At 37.2% G+C, this 15,726-nt stretch overlaps 1 protein-coding gene across 1 annotated transcript in view; it reads right to left on the minus strand.

The window, feature by feature from the left end:
• Positions 1 to 763: 763 nt before the first annotated feature.
• TINAG (tubulointerstitial nephritis antigen) overlaps positions 764 to 15,726 on the minus strand; it is a 48,674-nt gene continuing 33,711 nt past the window's right edge. The window contains exons 10-11 of the mRNA XM_050894793.1: positions 1,954 to 1,999; positions 764 to 880 (exon numbers count right to left, since the gene is read on the minus strand). Coding sequence (XP_050750750.1) covers positions 764 to 880; positions 1,954 to 1,999 — 163 coding nt within the window. The remainder of the gene's footprint in view (positions 881 to 1,953; positions 2,000 to 15,726) is intronic.

Raw genomic sequence — 15,726 nt, forward strand, 5'->3', positions numbered from 1 at the left:
GGAATTAGTCTAGTCTAGACTTAACTGAGGAGAAATTACATTTTTTACTTTATTTTCCTTTAATTAAACATTTTATTAAAATTGTACATTTTTATTTGTGGTTGTGGGAACAGGAATACGCTGTTTCACTCAAATAATTTTTGTATTACTCTAAATGCATCAACTTTGTGGGATCTACTAGTAAAAAATTAATTTCCTGGAAGAGATAATGATACATAGATACAAATTATCTAAGCTAGGATAGGAAATAATTTTTATGCAACAGGTTCAGAACTCTACTTACATTTATTTGGAATTTTTTATCCAGTATGACAGTGAGCTGTCTGAGCCAATTCTGTGTGGAAGAACACATAATATTTCTAAAGTGATTTGTGACCAGAGTATGTATTGTAAAGAGATTAATACTAACAGTGTAACTCCATTTATTTCAGGCAGTGTTGAATCAACCATTAGTAATAAAACAAAATAGTGGTGAGATGTAAATAACAGAGGAGGGAACTTCCTGCTCTGTGAGACACCAAGGTTTTCAGTAGTCCTGGATACAACTTGCTATTAGTATAAAGGAGTGTTTGAACCAGTTGAGATCTGAGAGTGTTGTGATGGCTGTGGTGTGTTCAAGTCAGGAAGCCCTAATGAGCCATAATAGAACGAAAGGTAACTTATAGAGAAGACATTTTTATTTCTCTAGAAAGACTCAATATGCAACAATGGAAAGAATAGATACATAAAGCAGAGTACGGTACAATACAATTAGAGTAGAAGACTATGGCTGTCCCAAAGTAGCTAAAATCAGCTTCTCAATATCACACTCATTTTGTCCACGTAGAATCCTAAAATAACCATTTTCTCCCCAAGATTTTCCCCAGGAATTTGCAGCAATCTAAAGAAAAACGAGGAAAAAAAAATCAATTTTAATTTTAAAGTCATATATAAAAATGCAATGTGTAAAATACAAAATTAATCTTTTGTATTAGTTTCCTTTTTAAGAAACAGTTTCTCAGGTTTGGTGCACTGAGAATCAGAACACATCTTCTTCTGATTTCTAATAATTTGTTCTTTTTTGTTTTGATCAAAATTTCAGTTCCAAAACCAGGGTTAATAAAAATGGAATACTATTTCTACAAGGCAGTTTGATAAATTGAGGCAGAAATCATTAGATAATTCAACTATTGGCTGGAGAAAGTGGTCATTGAAACAACAATGGTCAAAGTTCCAATTACAACTAATCTGTTAAAGAGAGATCCAAGATACGAAAAAGGTGCCTTTTAATAAATCAGGTTTCATTCACGTAGCTATTGACATATTGAGAAATTTAGATTCTAATGAAGTCACTAGTTTTGCCCTAGATGTCAGTGAAACTGCCTACCATAAGCCCTGTCATCAGCTATGTAAACTCCAAACTACCTTCTGCTGAACACAGGAATAATGAGATGAGCTGTTAATCATAATCAAAGTGATAAAATCTGACTTACTCTAAATGGCTGAAAGCTGATGTTTAATTTTTTTTCTGATAGCTGGATAGCATTTGCCAACACTGTTTAAATAGATAGCTTGTCTTTTCCAAATGTTTTAACAAATAATGTTGATTACTTTTATTAAGTCTCATTTGCAGGCATCAAAAAGAACTGAGTCTTCGTGGGAAATTTGAATAACATTTGAGAATTTGAATAAGATTTGAGACAGAAAAGACAATGTAGGAAAAAACACAGATACAGGTGGGAGATCAGATGAAACAGGCTTTGAAATTGAGGTAGATGATGCTATAGTTCAAGGACCAGCATGATAAAAGTTGCCAGAGAGGGAATATAATTATGCAGGAGACTTTAAGGTGAAGGAAAAAAATAGACACAGAAAAAGTGAATGAAAGGAAAGAAGTTGTTTTTAGCTAATCTAAATCTGTGTTGTAGAGATTTTTTCTTCTGCCTCAAAACACAGTGCTAAGGATTCACTTACCCAGAACTTCCGTTTCTGTCCATTTTTGTCAGCTAATGCTCCCCACCTGTTACAAGAGATGGTAAGAGTGAGACCTTTGATGCGTATGTTCACATTTTGCAGCTTTAAACAAGCAACCAGAAAGGAAAAGCTTGTCTTAGTTAGTTGTCCTAATACCAGTATCAGAACAAAGCATGACTGATAGACATCTCCATGTTTAAATAACAAACTCTACTGATGATGAAAATAAAGATAAGTGTCCTGCTAGCCACAAGCCAAATTGCCATTAGGGACTACAAAAAAAACTTAACACAAGTGCAGTTTGTCATTGCAAAAACCTGTTTTCATTGACAGAATCTGTCCTCTGGAGAGCTTGCCAGCTGAACTGAACTGTGTAGGAGTACTGAAATTAATGCAAACACATTTCTTCAATTCAGCTGAAGATGCCTAGAAACATTTTTGTTAAAAATCTCATCCAACACCTTTACAAATATAGCTGGTGGTTTGGGACTGAAAATGTTCCCAGCTTTGCTCAGCTCAAATTAAATTGCTGACAACCTACTCTGTTTTACTGCACGGTGTGGGGGATGACCTGTAAACTTACTTGATGTTTCTTTGACATCTTTGAGGACATGCTAAATGTTGTGGCAACATCCATGAAACCACATAAGAGATTGTCCCTACCTGCCAGGTGATAGGACTTTCATAATTGTGTAGTTGTAGCTGAACTGCACAGTGCTCTGAGTTGTTAAGCCTCACTTTGTATATATATAGGGCAGAAGAAGTTCCAAGGCCATCAGCTGGATGCAGTTCAATGAGCAAAAGCTGCACTGCACATCTTAGGTAGCTAGGTATATATGGTATGTCTACTGATTGCTTAAAGAGCTCTGTCTTGTTTTGCATTTATACAACGAATGCTTGTCTAGTTACTATTCACAGTTCATGATGCTTGGGTGCCTATAAAAGGGCACAAATAAACAGAAAACCAAAGATGTGAATTTTTACAGGTTTTTCCACAGTATAAAGTTACTCCTAGAATATACAGAATGCTATTGACAGGGTGTTTATTGGTGTATATCCCACCAACGCCACGTGTTTGAGCTGTGTTTGCAGTGCTCCATTCACTTTGAAAGGCAAGCAGCAAAAATATGATGAGAAATCCCACACTGCAAATGGCGAAATTAGGACTTTTGTGTCATCTTTGTAAAAAAATTTGAACAGCCATGGTGGCATCAGCTCTCCTTGGTTAACAGTGAACCCTAATGTATGGGGAACACCTGCACTTCCAGCCAAAGGAAAAAAAAAGCAAGACAAATTGGTGACCAGCAGAGAGGTGAAGTCTGGATTACAGTTGCAAACACAAATGGTAGCTACTGCTCATTAAATGCAAGGAATCTGTCCTGGTTTCGGCTAGGACAGAGTTAATTTTCTTCCTAGTAGCTGGTATAGTGCTGTGTTTTGGATTTAGTAGGAAAATAACGTTGATAACACACTGATGTTTTTAGTTGTTGCTAAGTAGTGTTTCTACTAAGTCAAGGATTTTTCAGCTTCTCATGCCCAGCCAGCAAGAAGGCTGGAGGGGCACAAGAAGCTGGGAGGGGACACAGCCAGGACAGCTGACCCCAACTGGCCAAAGGCATATTCCATAACATATGACATCATGCCCAGTATATAAACTGGGGGAGCTGGCTGGGAGGGGGGATCATGGCTCGGGAACTAACTGGGCATCGGTCAACGAGTGGTGAGCAATTGCATTGTGCATCACTTGCTTTGTATAGTTTAATTCTTTTAGTATTATTATTGTCATATGTCGTGGTTTAACCCCAGTCAGCAACTCAGCACCACGCAGCGTTCCCCCTCCCCTCCCAGTGGGGTGAGGAGGAGGAAAGCAAAGGAAAAAAAGTAAAACTCGTGGGTTGAGATAAGAACAGTTTAATAACTAAAGTAAAATATAATACTAACAATAGTAATAATGAAATATAATAATAATAGTAAGGAAAAGGAATGCAACAAAAAGAAGGAGGGGGGGAGGAAAAAAACCAGTGATGCACAATGCAATTGCTCACCACCCGCTGACCGATGCCCAGTTAGTTCCCGAACCGCTATCCGCGCCGCCTGGCCAACTCCCCCCTGTTTATATACTGGGCATGACATTCCATGGTATGGAATACCCCTTTGGCTAGTTCAGGTCAGCTGCCCCGGCTCTGCTCCCTCCCAGCTTCTTGCACACCTGCTTGCTGGCAGAGCATGGGAAACTGAAAAGTCCTTGGCTTAAGGTAAGCGCTACTTAGCAACAACTAAAACATCAGCGTGTTATCAACATCATTCTCACACTAAATCCAAAACACAGCACTGTACCAACTACTAAAAAGAAAGTTAACTCTGTCCCAGCCGAAACCAGGACATCATATTATTATTATCATCATTATCATTGTTTTTCATTCCTTTCTGTCCTATTAAACTGTCTTTATCTCAACTCACGAGGTTTTTTTTCCTGATTCTCTCCCCCATCCCAGGGGTGGAGGGGGCAGTGAGCGAGCGGCTGCGTGGTGCTTAGCTGCCGGCTGGGGTTAAACCACGACAGAATCATAAAAACAATGTTGGTCATAATGACCATTGAATGTAATTGTTGTTTGTTAAAAAGGCCTCATGATGCTTTTTCTTTGAATTACCATGTGAAAGTTCAGGGATTATTAATAATCTTTGCCGTTTCTTTGCCAAATATATTTCAGATACAATCTGTCATGATCATAAATTTTTAAAAAGATATAATAGGCTATCTGATTTCATATCAGTTTCAGATTTACTTCTTTCCTCGTGACCATTTTACTAAAACAAATTACATCAGCTGCAGTGTGAAAGTCCAATATTCACATCAGTCTTAAAGACAGAGGAAAACTGAGTTGTGTTTATATTCATGTATTCCTGCATTCAGTACTACTTATTATCTTTTCTACTTGTTTGAGCAGGATGATGATCAGTTCCTGCAAACTCACATTTCTGCAATTAAATATTTTTCTAACGTGTTATTTTCTAAAAAAAAAAGTCAGCTTCTAGTTTCATACACTGATAGGAATTTATGGATTCTCAGAAATGTTTCTAAATGGAAGAAAACTTAGAAACCAAAATGGAAAAGGATCATTTTTTATCCTTGACTATAACATATCCATGAATTTAATTTCCTAGGTTTTGTTCCATCATAGTCAGATACAAACAGAGGTACTTGACATATGCATTTTATCTTACTGTTTAGAAAGAAGAGCTGCTTACTCAGTAATCCATGCCCATGGGCATTCATCCAAATACTCTAAATTAAAATACATTAAATTAAAGTATACAAGAGTGCAGCCACTGGGTCAAGAAAAGTGACTAATCCCCTTTATTTAGGACCTGCCATTCTGCATCTGGAGCACTGTGCCCAGTTTTGGACTTCCCCATCCAGGAAAGACATTAACAGGCTGGAGCAAAACCAGCAGGAGTCCACTGAGATGTTTGGGATCCGGAGCACATGATGTACATGGAGAGGCTGAGGGAGGTGGCTTTGTTCAGCCCTCAGGAGAGGTGGCTCAGGGGATATCTATTTGTTGTCTTCTGCTTTACAAAGGGTTGGTATAGAGATGATAGAGCAAACTCTCCTGATATATGCACAGCCAACGGTCAGAAGATGACATTCACAGTTTTCAGCAAGGGAAGTTGCAATTAGACATAAGGAAAAAAGTATTTTACAACAAGAGTGGTTGGGCACTACTGGAGTGAGAGGCTGTGGAATATCTGTCCTCATAGATATCCAAAACTCAACCTGAGAAGCCCCATGAACCTTAACTATGAAGGTGGCTCTGCTTTGAGCTGGGGTATTAAACTAGATGACCTTCAGAGATCCCTTCTAATCTAAAGTATTCAATGATCTAAGCAACTTCATCTAAGATAGCCCTGCCAATTTAGGGCACAGAGAGTTGGACCAAACAACTTCCAGTCTCAGTTAGTCTACAGTTCTATGAAGTATTAAATTTTTTATTCAATGTATAGTTTTTGTGTAACAGTTAAATAACTAAATATACTAATAGATTGTGATGGGGCAAGTGATTTTGCCAATTTTTTTAATGGCTGCAGTCTAAAGAGCAGATAATAAGGTTGATTTACTGTTTACTGATCAAAACTAGTCTTGGGGTTAGTGCATGAATCAGGAGCAGGTCTTAGCAGGAAAGGTGGAATGGAGTGTCATCTCCATAGATGCTGAGCTTTACTGGCAGCAACTGTGGCATGAGGTCCTACGTCTGTTTACCAAGCCTTTCCTAAAACTTGGCATGGTTTGTTCAGGCTTGTTCCAAAGACTGGCTGAGATTCACCAATTCTCATTTCTCCCAGGCTAACACGCTTCTCAGTCTGAAAAAGCACTCAGCTGTAATGGAAACAGCTGTTGTTTTGTGAACCACGCTCTATATATATTGCTCAATGATGCAGTGTTTGTAGCCACATGCCAGTTTGATTTGACATCTTGCCTCTGGGAATGAATGCCAGCTCCATCAAGAGCATTTCTGGGGATTTCTTGGCTCATTCATACTAATATACCTTCTAAAGAGGAAGCAATTCTTTCAAAAACCTCCTAAGTGGAAAGTGTTTCTGCAGTAGTATCTTTAGGAAAGGAGGACATATTTTCTAAAATAGATTTCTCAATTTTCTAAAATAAAGTTCTCAGCATAAGTATTGCATTTGATCTTTGCAATTTCTCTTTTTCCCTTTTCCTGCCTATAGAGTTATATTTCAGTAGTTTTCATTATTTCAGCCTTACTGATGGAACAAATTCATTCTGCATTGTATCTTTTAGTTGCACCTATCAAACATGTTATGGCATCCACGCACAGCTTCCACTTTAAGCTTAATTTAAGTTTATATTCCTCAGAGAAAACAAATCTTTAAATATCCTTTCTGGTGCTAAGCCAGGCATCTGAGGGTGAATTTTCTGAGTTATAAAGAAATATATGCTATAAATGAATAATATTAAATTCAGCTTGAATTTTAACTGCTGTTTTACTTGCTGCTGCAAGTACTACTCCTTAAAATATGAACAAAGACTGACTGAGAGGAATTTGTTAAAATGATCAGATAATATTTAGTAATTTGAAAATAAATTCAGAGGAAATGTTAACCTTCTAAAACTCTTAGCCATCCACTAGGCTGAATGGAAACTGGATGGCATCTTATTTCAACAATTCAGAAAACAGTCTTGTTTCGATGGAGTTCACATCCTGTATGTTTTCCTACATAGACAGGACTCTGTACAAACATCTTTTCCTGAATCTGGGTGATCTTTGAGATTTGACTTCTTTATTTATTTCATATTTTAAAATAGACATTAGTTGCAAAAGTTTATTCATTCATAAATTGAAAGGAGCCCTCATGGAAGACACTATGGGAATAAAAGGTAACCTGGTATATTATTGATAGCAACTGTGGAAAGTGATAGCATTCCAGATCATTTCCCTGGAGAGCAGCAGCTCAGAGAAAGTGTTGATTGGTCCCTCAAAATTTTCAAAACCAAAATTAAAAAAAAATTGAGTAACTAGAAGTATTATCCTGAAGGAGCTAAATAAGCCATTGGGGTTTAAAAATGAAACCCATACCACCTACTTCTGTCCCAGAAAAGTGAAAGATCTGTACAGATTATGAAAGGCACCAGTAGTACAAAGATATTATTAATCAATGCAAATTTTTGCTTTGGATATACTGTGGAAAAATAGAATACATAATAGTTCCTTTACAATATTTTCAAAAATGTAGTTAATACAGTGTGGTACTGTTTTACTGGTCTCTTCTGAGATTTAAGCAGTACATTGGCATTATTATCCTTAATGTAAGTGTTATTGTCAGAACTGGAATTAGAATTTGTCTTTTTCCTGGCGGTAAAACACTGTGGGATTTATTTCAAGATTAAGATATCTAAATGTATGTGTCCCACAGTAGCAAAGAGAGTATATTGGGATCCATTCACTTGCCTAAATGCAGGTGTCTAGGGCTATTTGAGATGCCTTAGGGTGCCTGAGACATCCACAAGTTTCTGGCAGATGTGACAGAGGACCTATGAGACATCCATGTCCTTTTGGAGACAGAGCCAGGTGGCAAGCTCTTCCCACTTCTGGTACCACCGAATCTTTGTATGGGGGCAACTAATGGATCCACGAGCAGCTGTAGCTGAGTTGCCCTCCAGTCTCCACTGACTTTGTTGACTAGATCACCATCTCTGTGATGAGAATTTGGATACCTAGCACATCACACCTGCCTGAATCTCAAATTGAATCCTGACATAATTAATTGCCTGCTGAAGCATGAGATGAGCAAAGGAGAAGACTGGAAATTATTAGGAAATATACAGCGAATAAAGTGTTAGAATGGGAATCAGCAGACAACGGAATGTGTCAGCTTCCAGAACTACACAGCTGTAACACTGAATTTCAGAATGAATGATGAGGAGAATTAGACATTACAGACTGAAGGACTTAGATTCTGTCTGTCTTAAACCATCAGGGATAAAATCAAAGAATTTAGAGAAGAGGGTAAAATTATCATAATAAACAACATGGAAATTACAGTTCTGATATATATCAGTTTTTTACAATATACCACAATATCATAGATGTTACAGTTTAGTCGAACAAAATTAAACCAGGAATGTATTGTGCTAAAAGATTCTTAAACTAATCTGGGATGCATTTTATGTTCCTTCATGGCTTGGAGCAAGAGCTGGTTTATGGACCAACAGTAGGCAAGATCATGCATGTTTTGAGTAAAGAATTATACAGTATATGACTGGAGTGCTACACTAAATCTGATAAGTCACTGCTAGGAATAAAAAGAGCAACAGTAACAGGTGTTTGTGTGACAAATTGAGAAAAGAATAAGTCAAAATATATAGACACTAACAACCTAGATGTGTGCAGGGCTCAAACACCAAGCAGAAAGAGAAAATTAAGTGTCATATATTAGTCTATAGATAGAGTAGGGGGAAGAAGACCAGGAAAGAAAATATCAAGAAAAAATATCCCAACAATGAAGTAATTTCACTCCCAGCGGAATTAGTTCCCAAGTGGAAACAACAGAGACTTAAAAGTCAGTAGACACATTCTTGGACAACATCCATTAGAGAACAATATTACATTTTCTGGAAGATGACCAAAACAATCTAATAGCACTTTTTTGTCTCTTGCTTTTGTGATTATTCCAGCTTGATATTTACTCCAAATGAATGACATTTCAAAAGCAAACAGATGCTGGACCTCATTACCCACAGAGGCAGGGAAACTATTAGGGTTATTTTTACAAAGCTTTAGACCACTAATGTCCCCACCTTTGGTATTTTTAGGAAAAGTTTTCAACTTCAACCTCTCCAAAATTTCCATTTTTATTAAGAAGAAAAAGAAGAGATTTTAAGGAATCATTAAGGAGAAGGTCTGCCTATCAATTACCAAAAATTACTTTAAAAAGGGAGTTTTCTTCTGTCTGAGAAAAATATTCTGTAAGAAATACACCACTTAGCTTTTCCAAAAGAAACCATCATGATCTTCAATCAAGAATAACCTTGAATAAAAAGAAATAATTTCACCAAACTGCATTCAGTCCCCTTCAGGAGAAAAAGTAAGCAAGGTATTTCCTTTTACTCAAGGGAAACCAGCTCCAACTGACTCTGTAAAGAGAATTCTGGTGCTCTTTCAGATAAAAGGATGAGTACTTGTGTGATTCTATAAAAGGATTTTCATAATTTTGTGTCCAGTTTTATATAGTAGAGGCACCTTAGCTGTCCTTTTCAGTAATAACTTTCCCTTGATATTAACTCTGTAGGAGTAGGCCTTGAATGTACAACACTGCCTGACAGTTAAAAAACTAGAATATGGAGACTGTTTCAGTATTCTTCCACAAAATGGAAATTGTTTTTTTTTAACATTTCCTAGTTTCTTTTTCAAGAAACAGTATTACTACAATGAAGGTGGACTTCACAAGAGAAGTATAAAGAAAATTTTCAGAAAAAAATGTAGTTGTTTATAATTAAATATCATTGAATAAAACAGTAAAAAAGCTAGAAATACAACCTAACACAACAAAAAGGGTCATCAGCAGTGGCTTCAAAACTGAGGTGTTTTGTAGGAGAACAGAAACTAGATTCTAGCATGTTTACATTCAGCTTTGTTGGTAAAATGCTGTTAACAGCACATACAGCATCTGAAGAATGTGCTACATAATATTATACAAACTGACTCCGTAGGAACTGAAGATGTCAACTAAAAAGAAATAAGGCCTTAAGAGTAAAGAAGAATGACAGATCTCAGATCTCAAGCTATTAATTCCTGCAGATCTGTCGATGTTAGTGGAAGTCAGTGTGTTGAGTTAACTGGGGAATTAGACTGTTTACTGGACACCAGTGCTCTAGGAATCAGCATTCTGCATCATCTTTCTAACTTCTGCCATTCAATAATTTATATCTAGAACTGACTCTTCTCACATACTGACAGTCCCCATCTACCAATCAAAAATACACAAACAGCAAAATACGATTTTAAATCACTCCTGTAATTTTTTTTTCAATCACTTCAACTCACAGCTGCAGTTTCCAAGTTATACAGTTTGCAGGTTGAATGTTGGATTCACTGATGTCACTGGCAACCCCCCCAGATTTATGGGAATAAAGCTAAGATTTGTCTCTGGTTGGCTGGTTGGTTGGTTGGTTGGTTTGCAATGGCTCCTCCCTGTCTTTCTAGAGTGGGGGTGCACTGAAGATGGGATTGTGTCACATCCTATCTTCACAGACAGAAGCAATGTATTTGTTAAAAACCAGCATACATAGAGGATATATAAAGGAAATGTATGTATTCTGTTTTTAAGGTTATGGTCTTTACTCATATTTTGCTTTGTCAGTTTTTTTCCTAATTTTCTTGGTTTTTTCAAATATTTTCATTTCTGCTAACTTCTGCATTCACAAGGATCTTCAGGTCAAATAAGACAGCTAAAAACCCTTATATAACCTCCAATACAACCACAACATAAACTTAGAATAGAATATTTCAGTTGGAAGGGACCTACAATGATCATCTAGTCCAACTGCCTGACCAATCGAGGGCTGACCAAAAGCTAAAGTATATTGTTAACGGCATTGTCCAAATGGCTCTTTAACACTGACAGGCTTGGGGCATCGACCACCTCTCTAGGAAGCCTGTTCTAGTGTCTGACTACCTTCTCGGTAAAGAAATGCTTCCTAATGTCCAGTCTAAACCTCCCCTGATGCAGCTTTGAACCATTCCCACACACCCTTCTGGATACCAGGGAGAAGATCTGAGCACGACTCTCTCCACTTCCCCTCCTCAGGAAGCTGCAGAGAGCAATGAGGTCACCCTTCAGTCTCCTTTTCTCCAAACTAGACAAGCCCAAAGTCCTTGGCCGCCACTCATAGGGCATGCCTTCCAGCCCTTTCACCAGCTTTGCTGCCCTCCTCTGGACGCATTCAAGGACCTTTACATCCTTCTTAAGTTGTGGGGCCCAGAACTGCACACAGTACTCAAGGTGAGGCCGCACCAACGCTGAATACAGCGGGATAATCACCTCATTTAACCAGCTGCTTATGCTGTGTTTGATGCACCCCGGATGCAGTTTGCCCTCTTGGCTGCCAGGGCACATAAACCATGGGATTTCCACAGCTATATATTTAATGAGATATTCCTGACCCTTTCCACCTCTGAAAAAAACTCTGGCGATCAAACAAGACTTGGTGAAGTCCAAATTCATCCAATTCAAATTTAGGGAACTGAGACATTTGGATCAGGAAAAGAACCACTCTCTACTATCAAGAGACAGGGATGTCTCCTGAAGATAATTCATCCCACCTAAGTGCTGACCACAATCAGTGCTAACAAACTGGACTTGTTTGTCTCTCTAATAGTACGTTTTCTACGTAGGCATTGCAAATTTACTGTCACCACACTGACCAAACAAACGACAAAATCTCTTGGGCAAAAATACTGTCTTCCCATAGACTATATATACATAGCAACAGGATACAAAGGTTACTCAGTCCTTCTCATCTTGACCTGATTTATTTTAATATCAAAGTTCTGCTTTCATAAAAGGCTCACAGTACCTCCTTCTCCAGACAAAAAGAGAGTGGGACAGAAATACATGCGGTCTAAAACTTTCATCTCACTTTCTTCCCTGGACTTGGTCATATACCTGTCATAATGCTACCAGACAAAAAAGGTATAACTATTGCAGGTTATGTCCTATTCTTAATGCTGTAACACAAAATCCTAGTACCTTTCAAAGACTAGGATTTTCATCTACTCAATTAGACAAAAGTTTAGCTTTTAATCTTTTATTAATAAGAAGGTGGTTAGGGTCACTGACTAGTGTTCTCTCTTCTTAGAAAATGGTTGCTGGAATGTGAAACTATGGTTTTGCCTGGACTTTTCAGTATGAGAGATGAGTCAAATTATCAGTGAGACAATAGTTAAATCGTTCCCACAAATCTACCATAATGAATTCTATGGGAGACAGTCTCATGGATTTAACTGCATGAATCATCAGACACTGTGTATCTTTTCCCCATGATCTTCTAAAATATTTCTATTTGCTGTAAAATATTTTTGGGTGTTGCTGTTTAATTTTTAAACTATAATATCTGATGTTGATTGTCTGACAATAATAAAGTAGATTTTTTTCCCCCCATGAAAGAAAAAGGGAACTCAACCCAAGGTTTCTTTAGTCAGGAGGAAAATAATTTGGGTCATGACTTCTGGTGGTTTAAGATGTTGCTTGTTTGTTGTTATTCTGGGTCTAAGCTCGAGTGAGGACAAGTGAAGAGGAAAATGAAGAGAAAAACAGTGTCTTCAAAGCCAAAACCTGAGATGTCACTAACAGTAGTCACTGCTATCTTTTTTAGGCCTTTGGACTTTGCACAGGTGAGTTGTGTAACTGTGTATTAAATCTTAGAGTGCTGTTACTCTGTCTGGCTATCCCCTCAACACTAAAACACAAGTTTTCACCTCACGTGTCAATTTTATCTCCATTAGTATGGCTTTTTGTGTTAAGAAACATTCAGTCAGTGTTTTTTTCAGGACATAGATGTTTCAAAGCCATTTAATCAGCTGCACTACTGAATTTAAATCTTCCAATGAATCATTGATAAAAATAGAGAGAATCATTGATAAAAATAGAGATGAAATGTGTTTCTGGTTAATATACATCCCTCTATGTCCTCTTATGAAAGTCTTTTGTCATTCTGAGCACCTTCCAAACTTCTGAAAATCTATCTTGTTCATGAAACAGTATCTAAGGCTTTTAATAAAATTATTCTTGTCCCCTCCAAGCTTTAAGGTGACAGTCCATAGATTTGATTTTAGCCAAAGACTTGGGCTTTTGGGGCCTTTCTGAATTTTAGAGTGTCAGGGGATCAGCAGATACAGCTTTTTGAGTGAAGGTGTGGATCAGATATTGTAGCTTGGCACTGATACCGAAGTGATGCAGAGGAAAGAGTCTGACAGACAATTTGTCTGAACAGGCTGCAAACATTAATGATGGATACTTTACTTCACTATGCCTAATTTTGAAAAGAGATATATTTGAACTAGAACCGTAGCTATTTAAGCCAATGTACTTCCTCTATGCTGAATAGACTTTGGCATCTTTACACCATCAACAAATCTGCCTCACATTTTGTTTCCCTATGGACACTACATTTTTCTTCTGTTGTCTTTTCCTAAGTGGAACTAAGAAAGTCAGAGGAGTAGAAGGAAAAGAAGATTTAAAAAAAAGGTGCACCAATTTTACAGAGAATCTTCTATAGAATAGAATTGACAGGTTTGTTCAGCAACTCTAGCTTAAATGTATAGATCTAAGAGATAAATCTGCTACCAAGTTCATCTTTGATGTGAATTCAGTCTACTTTCATTATTAAGAGATCTTGAGATAAAGATGACAGCTTCACATGTAATTTTTCAGTCATTAGTCTTCTTAAAATAAGAGTGCAACTTAAAAAATGAAAGTTACCAAACTTTGACCAATTCGTCTTCCTTAGTCCCACTTACCATTTGCAGTTTCATTGTGCCTCTTTAGCTTGTTTTCATTCTGGTGTCATTAAGAGTTGTAATTGTATGTATGTATACACATAGCTCCATGTATGTGTGTGTGTACATATACACAAACATACATATGCAAGACATTCTGAAGATACTATCTTACTATAAATATTATGTACCGGTCAGACAGTCATTTTGTTTTTAAGCTACTTTATGATGCCATTACAAGTGGGATTCCTCTAGTCTAACCTAGACATTTTAATGTTAGCTATGTAAGTCTAATGTTACCCCACAGGTTTTTTATAGTCAGCAAAGAGACATAAGATCCAACAAAGCAATTCAACTCACCTTAAGATAGATACTTAGGATAGAGCAGATGAATAACCATGGAAGATAAAGGGAATCATGGCTGCCTAGCAGAGACATCGGAATCTAACTTTTACACATCAAAACTTAGCTGTTACGAATCCCAGTCTCCGTTACTCACTTTTTCTGCTTACCTCCCTGCCTCTGGAATACAGACACAGAAACTGCTTGAGAGATCCTAATCTCTCTAAATGTCAGTGGGGTCAGTCCCTCCTGCCTTCAGATTGCTGAATGCCCTATTTCACTGTCCATAGAGACCATGATCAAACCCAAATGGTCTGCTACCCGCAACGCCCTCTGCCTGGCTGTTCCACATTTTCCTCTCTTGCTTCCATGCTATTCTGTCTTTTCCCATTCTCTCCCTGAGCCTGAGGTCACACAGTACCTCACTGGAGATAGACTTATAGTCCTATCTATCAGAGTGATTTTATAAATAAGAAGCCTTCAAATGATAGAAAATAACTGGCAATTTCAAGTTACAGAACAAGGGAAGCCAGTCAATGCATTTACAATCCTTACGATCCAATGATCAATTAGGCAGTTTATATATGCATTTCTGGTTTTGTACAAATAGCTCTTGCAAGCTTCACCAAAATTTATTTCCATTTTATGACTCCATCACCTTATATGTTGTACAATTCATGAGCAGTTTAAGGCATTCTTAAAAATGTTTCTGAGAGATTACAAATATCAATTCAATATGGTCATTCATTATTATGGCTGCCTTTTACAAATATTGAATCTCTGTTACAGAAGGGATTATAAATAAAAAATCGGACTACAATAAACATCAACCCATACAAAACTGCATTTTTTACCCTATGTGTCAGCATGTCTCCACTCCTTTTTCTCTCTCCAGGAACCATCTCAGCTAAGCAGAATGGAAATAATCGTCAATATTTTTATTTGAAGTCCAACTTTAATGAGATTCTGATGGGTTTTTTATTTAGGTCAAGGAGTTTGTATTATCCTTTGCTCAAAAAAACTCAAGCTATATGTGAGTGGCAAAGAACTTATACCCGGGCCACATATTTTATATTCAAATTAATTCAAACTAATGAATGATATGAAAAAGTGATATCTTAATCCTGTAGACATTAAAATCTGTACAAAAGAGTGTTTTAGACTTCATGGTGCAGAATCACATTTTATGACTGGATTTATCGTTGCTAGAAACTCAATTACACCTAGCCTTAGGCTCAAACAACCTCCAACTTGTCAAACTTGAATTCAATTTTTATAGTTAAACACCTCTGCAAATATATGGCATAATCTCGGAGGTTAGAACACATGCATTAGCCAATGAAAGAATGGGTAATTCTTTATATTGTTGGATCCATCGGATACGTCAGCAACGTTCAATGAAAGTTAGTAA

This window comes from Gymnogyps californianus, chromosome 3 (assembly GCF_018139145.2).
Source record: "Gymnogyps californianus isolate 813 chromosome 3, ASM1813914v2, whole genome shotgun sequence".
NCBI classification, from domain to species: Eukaryota; Metazoa; Chordata; class Aves; order Accipitriformes; family Cathartidae; genus Gymnogyps; species Gymnogyps californianus.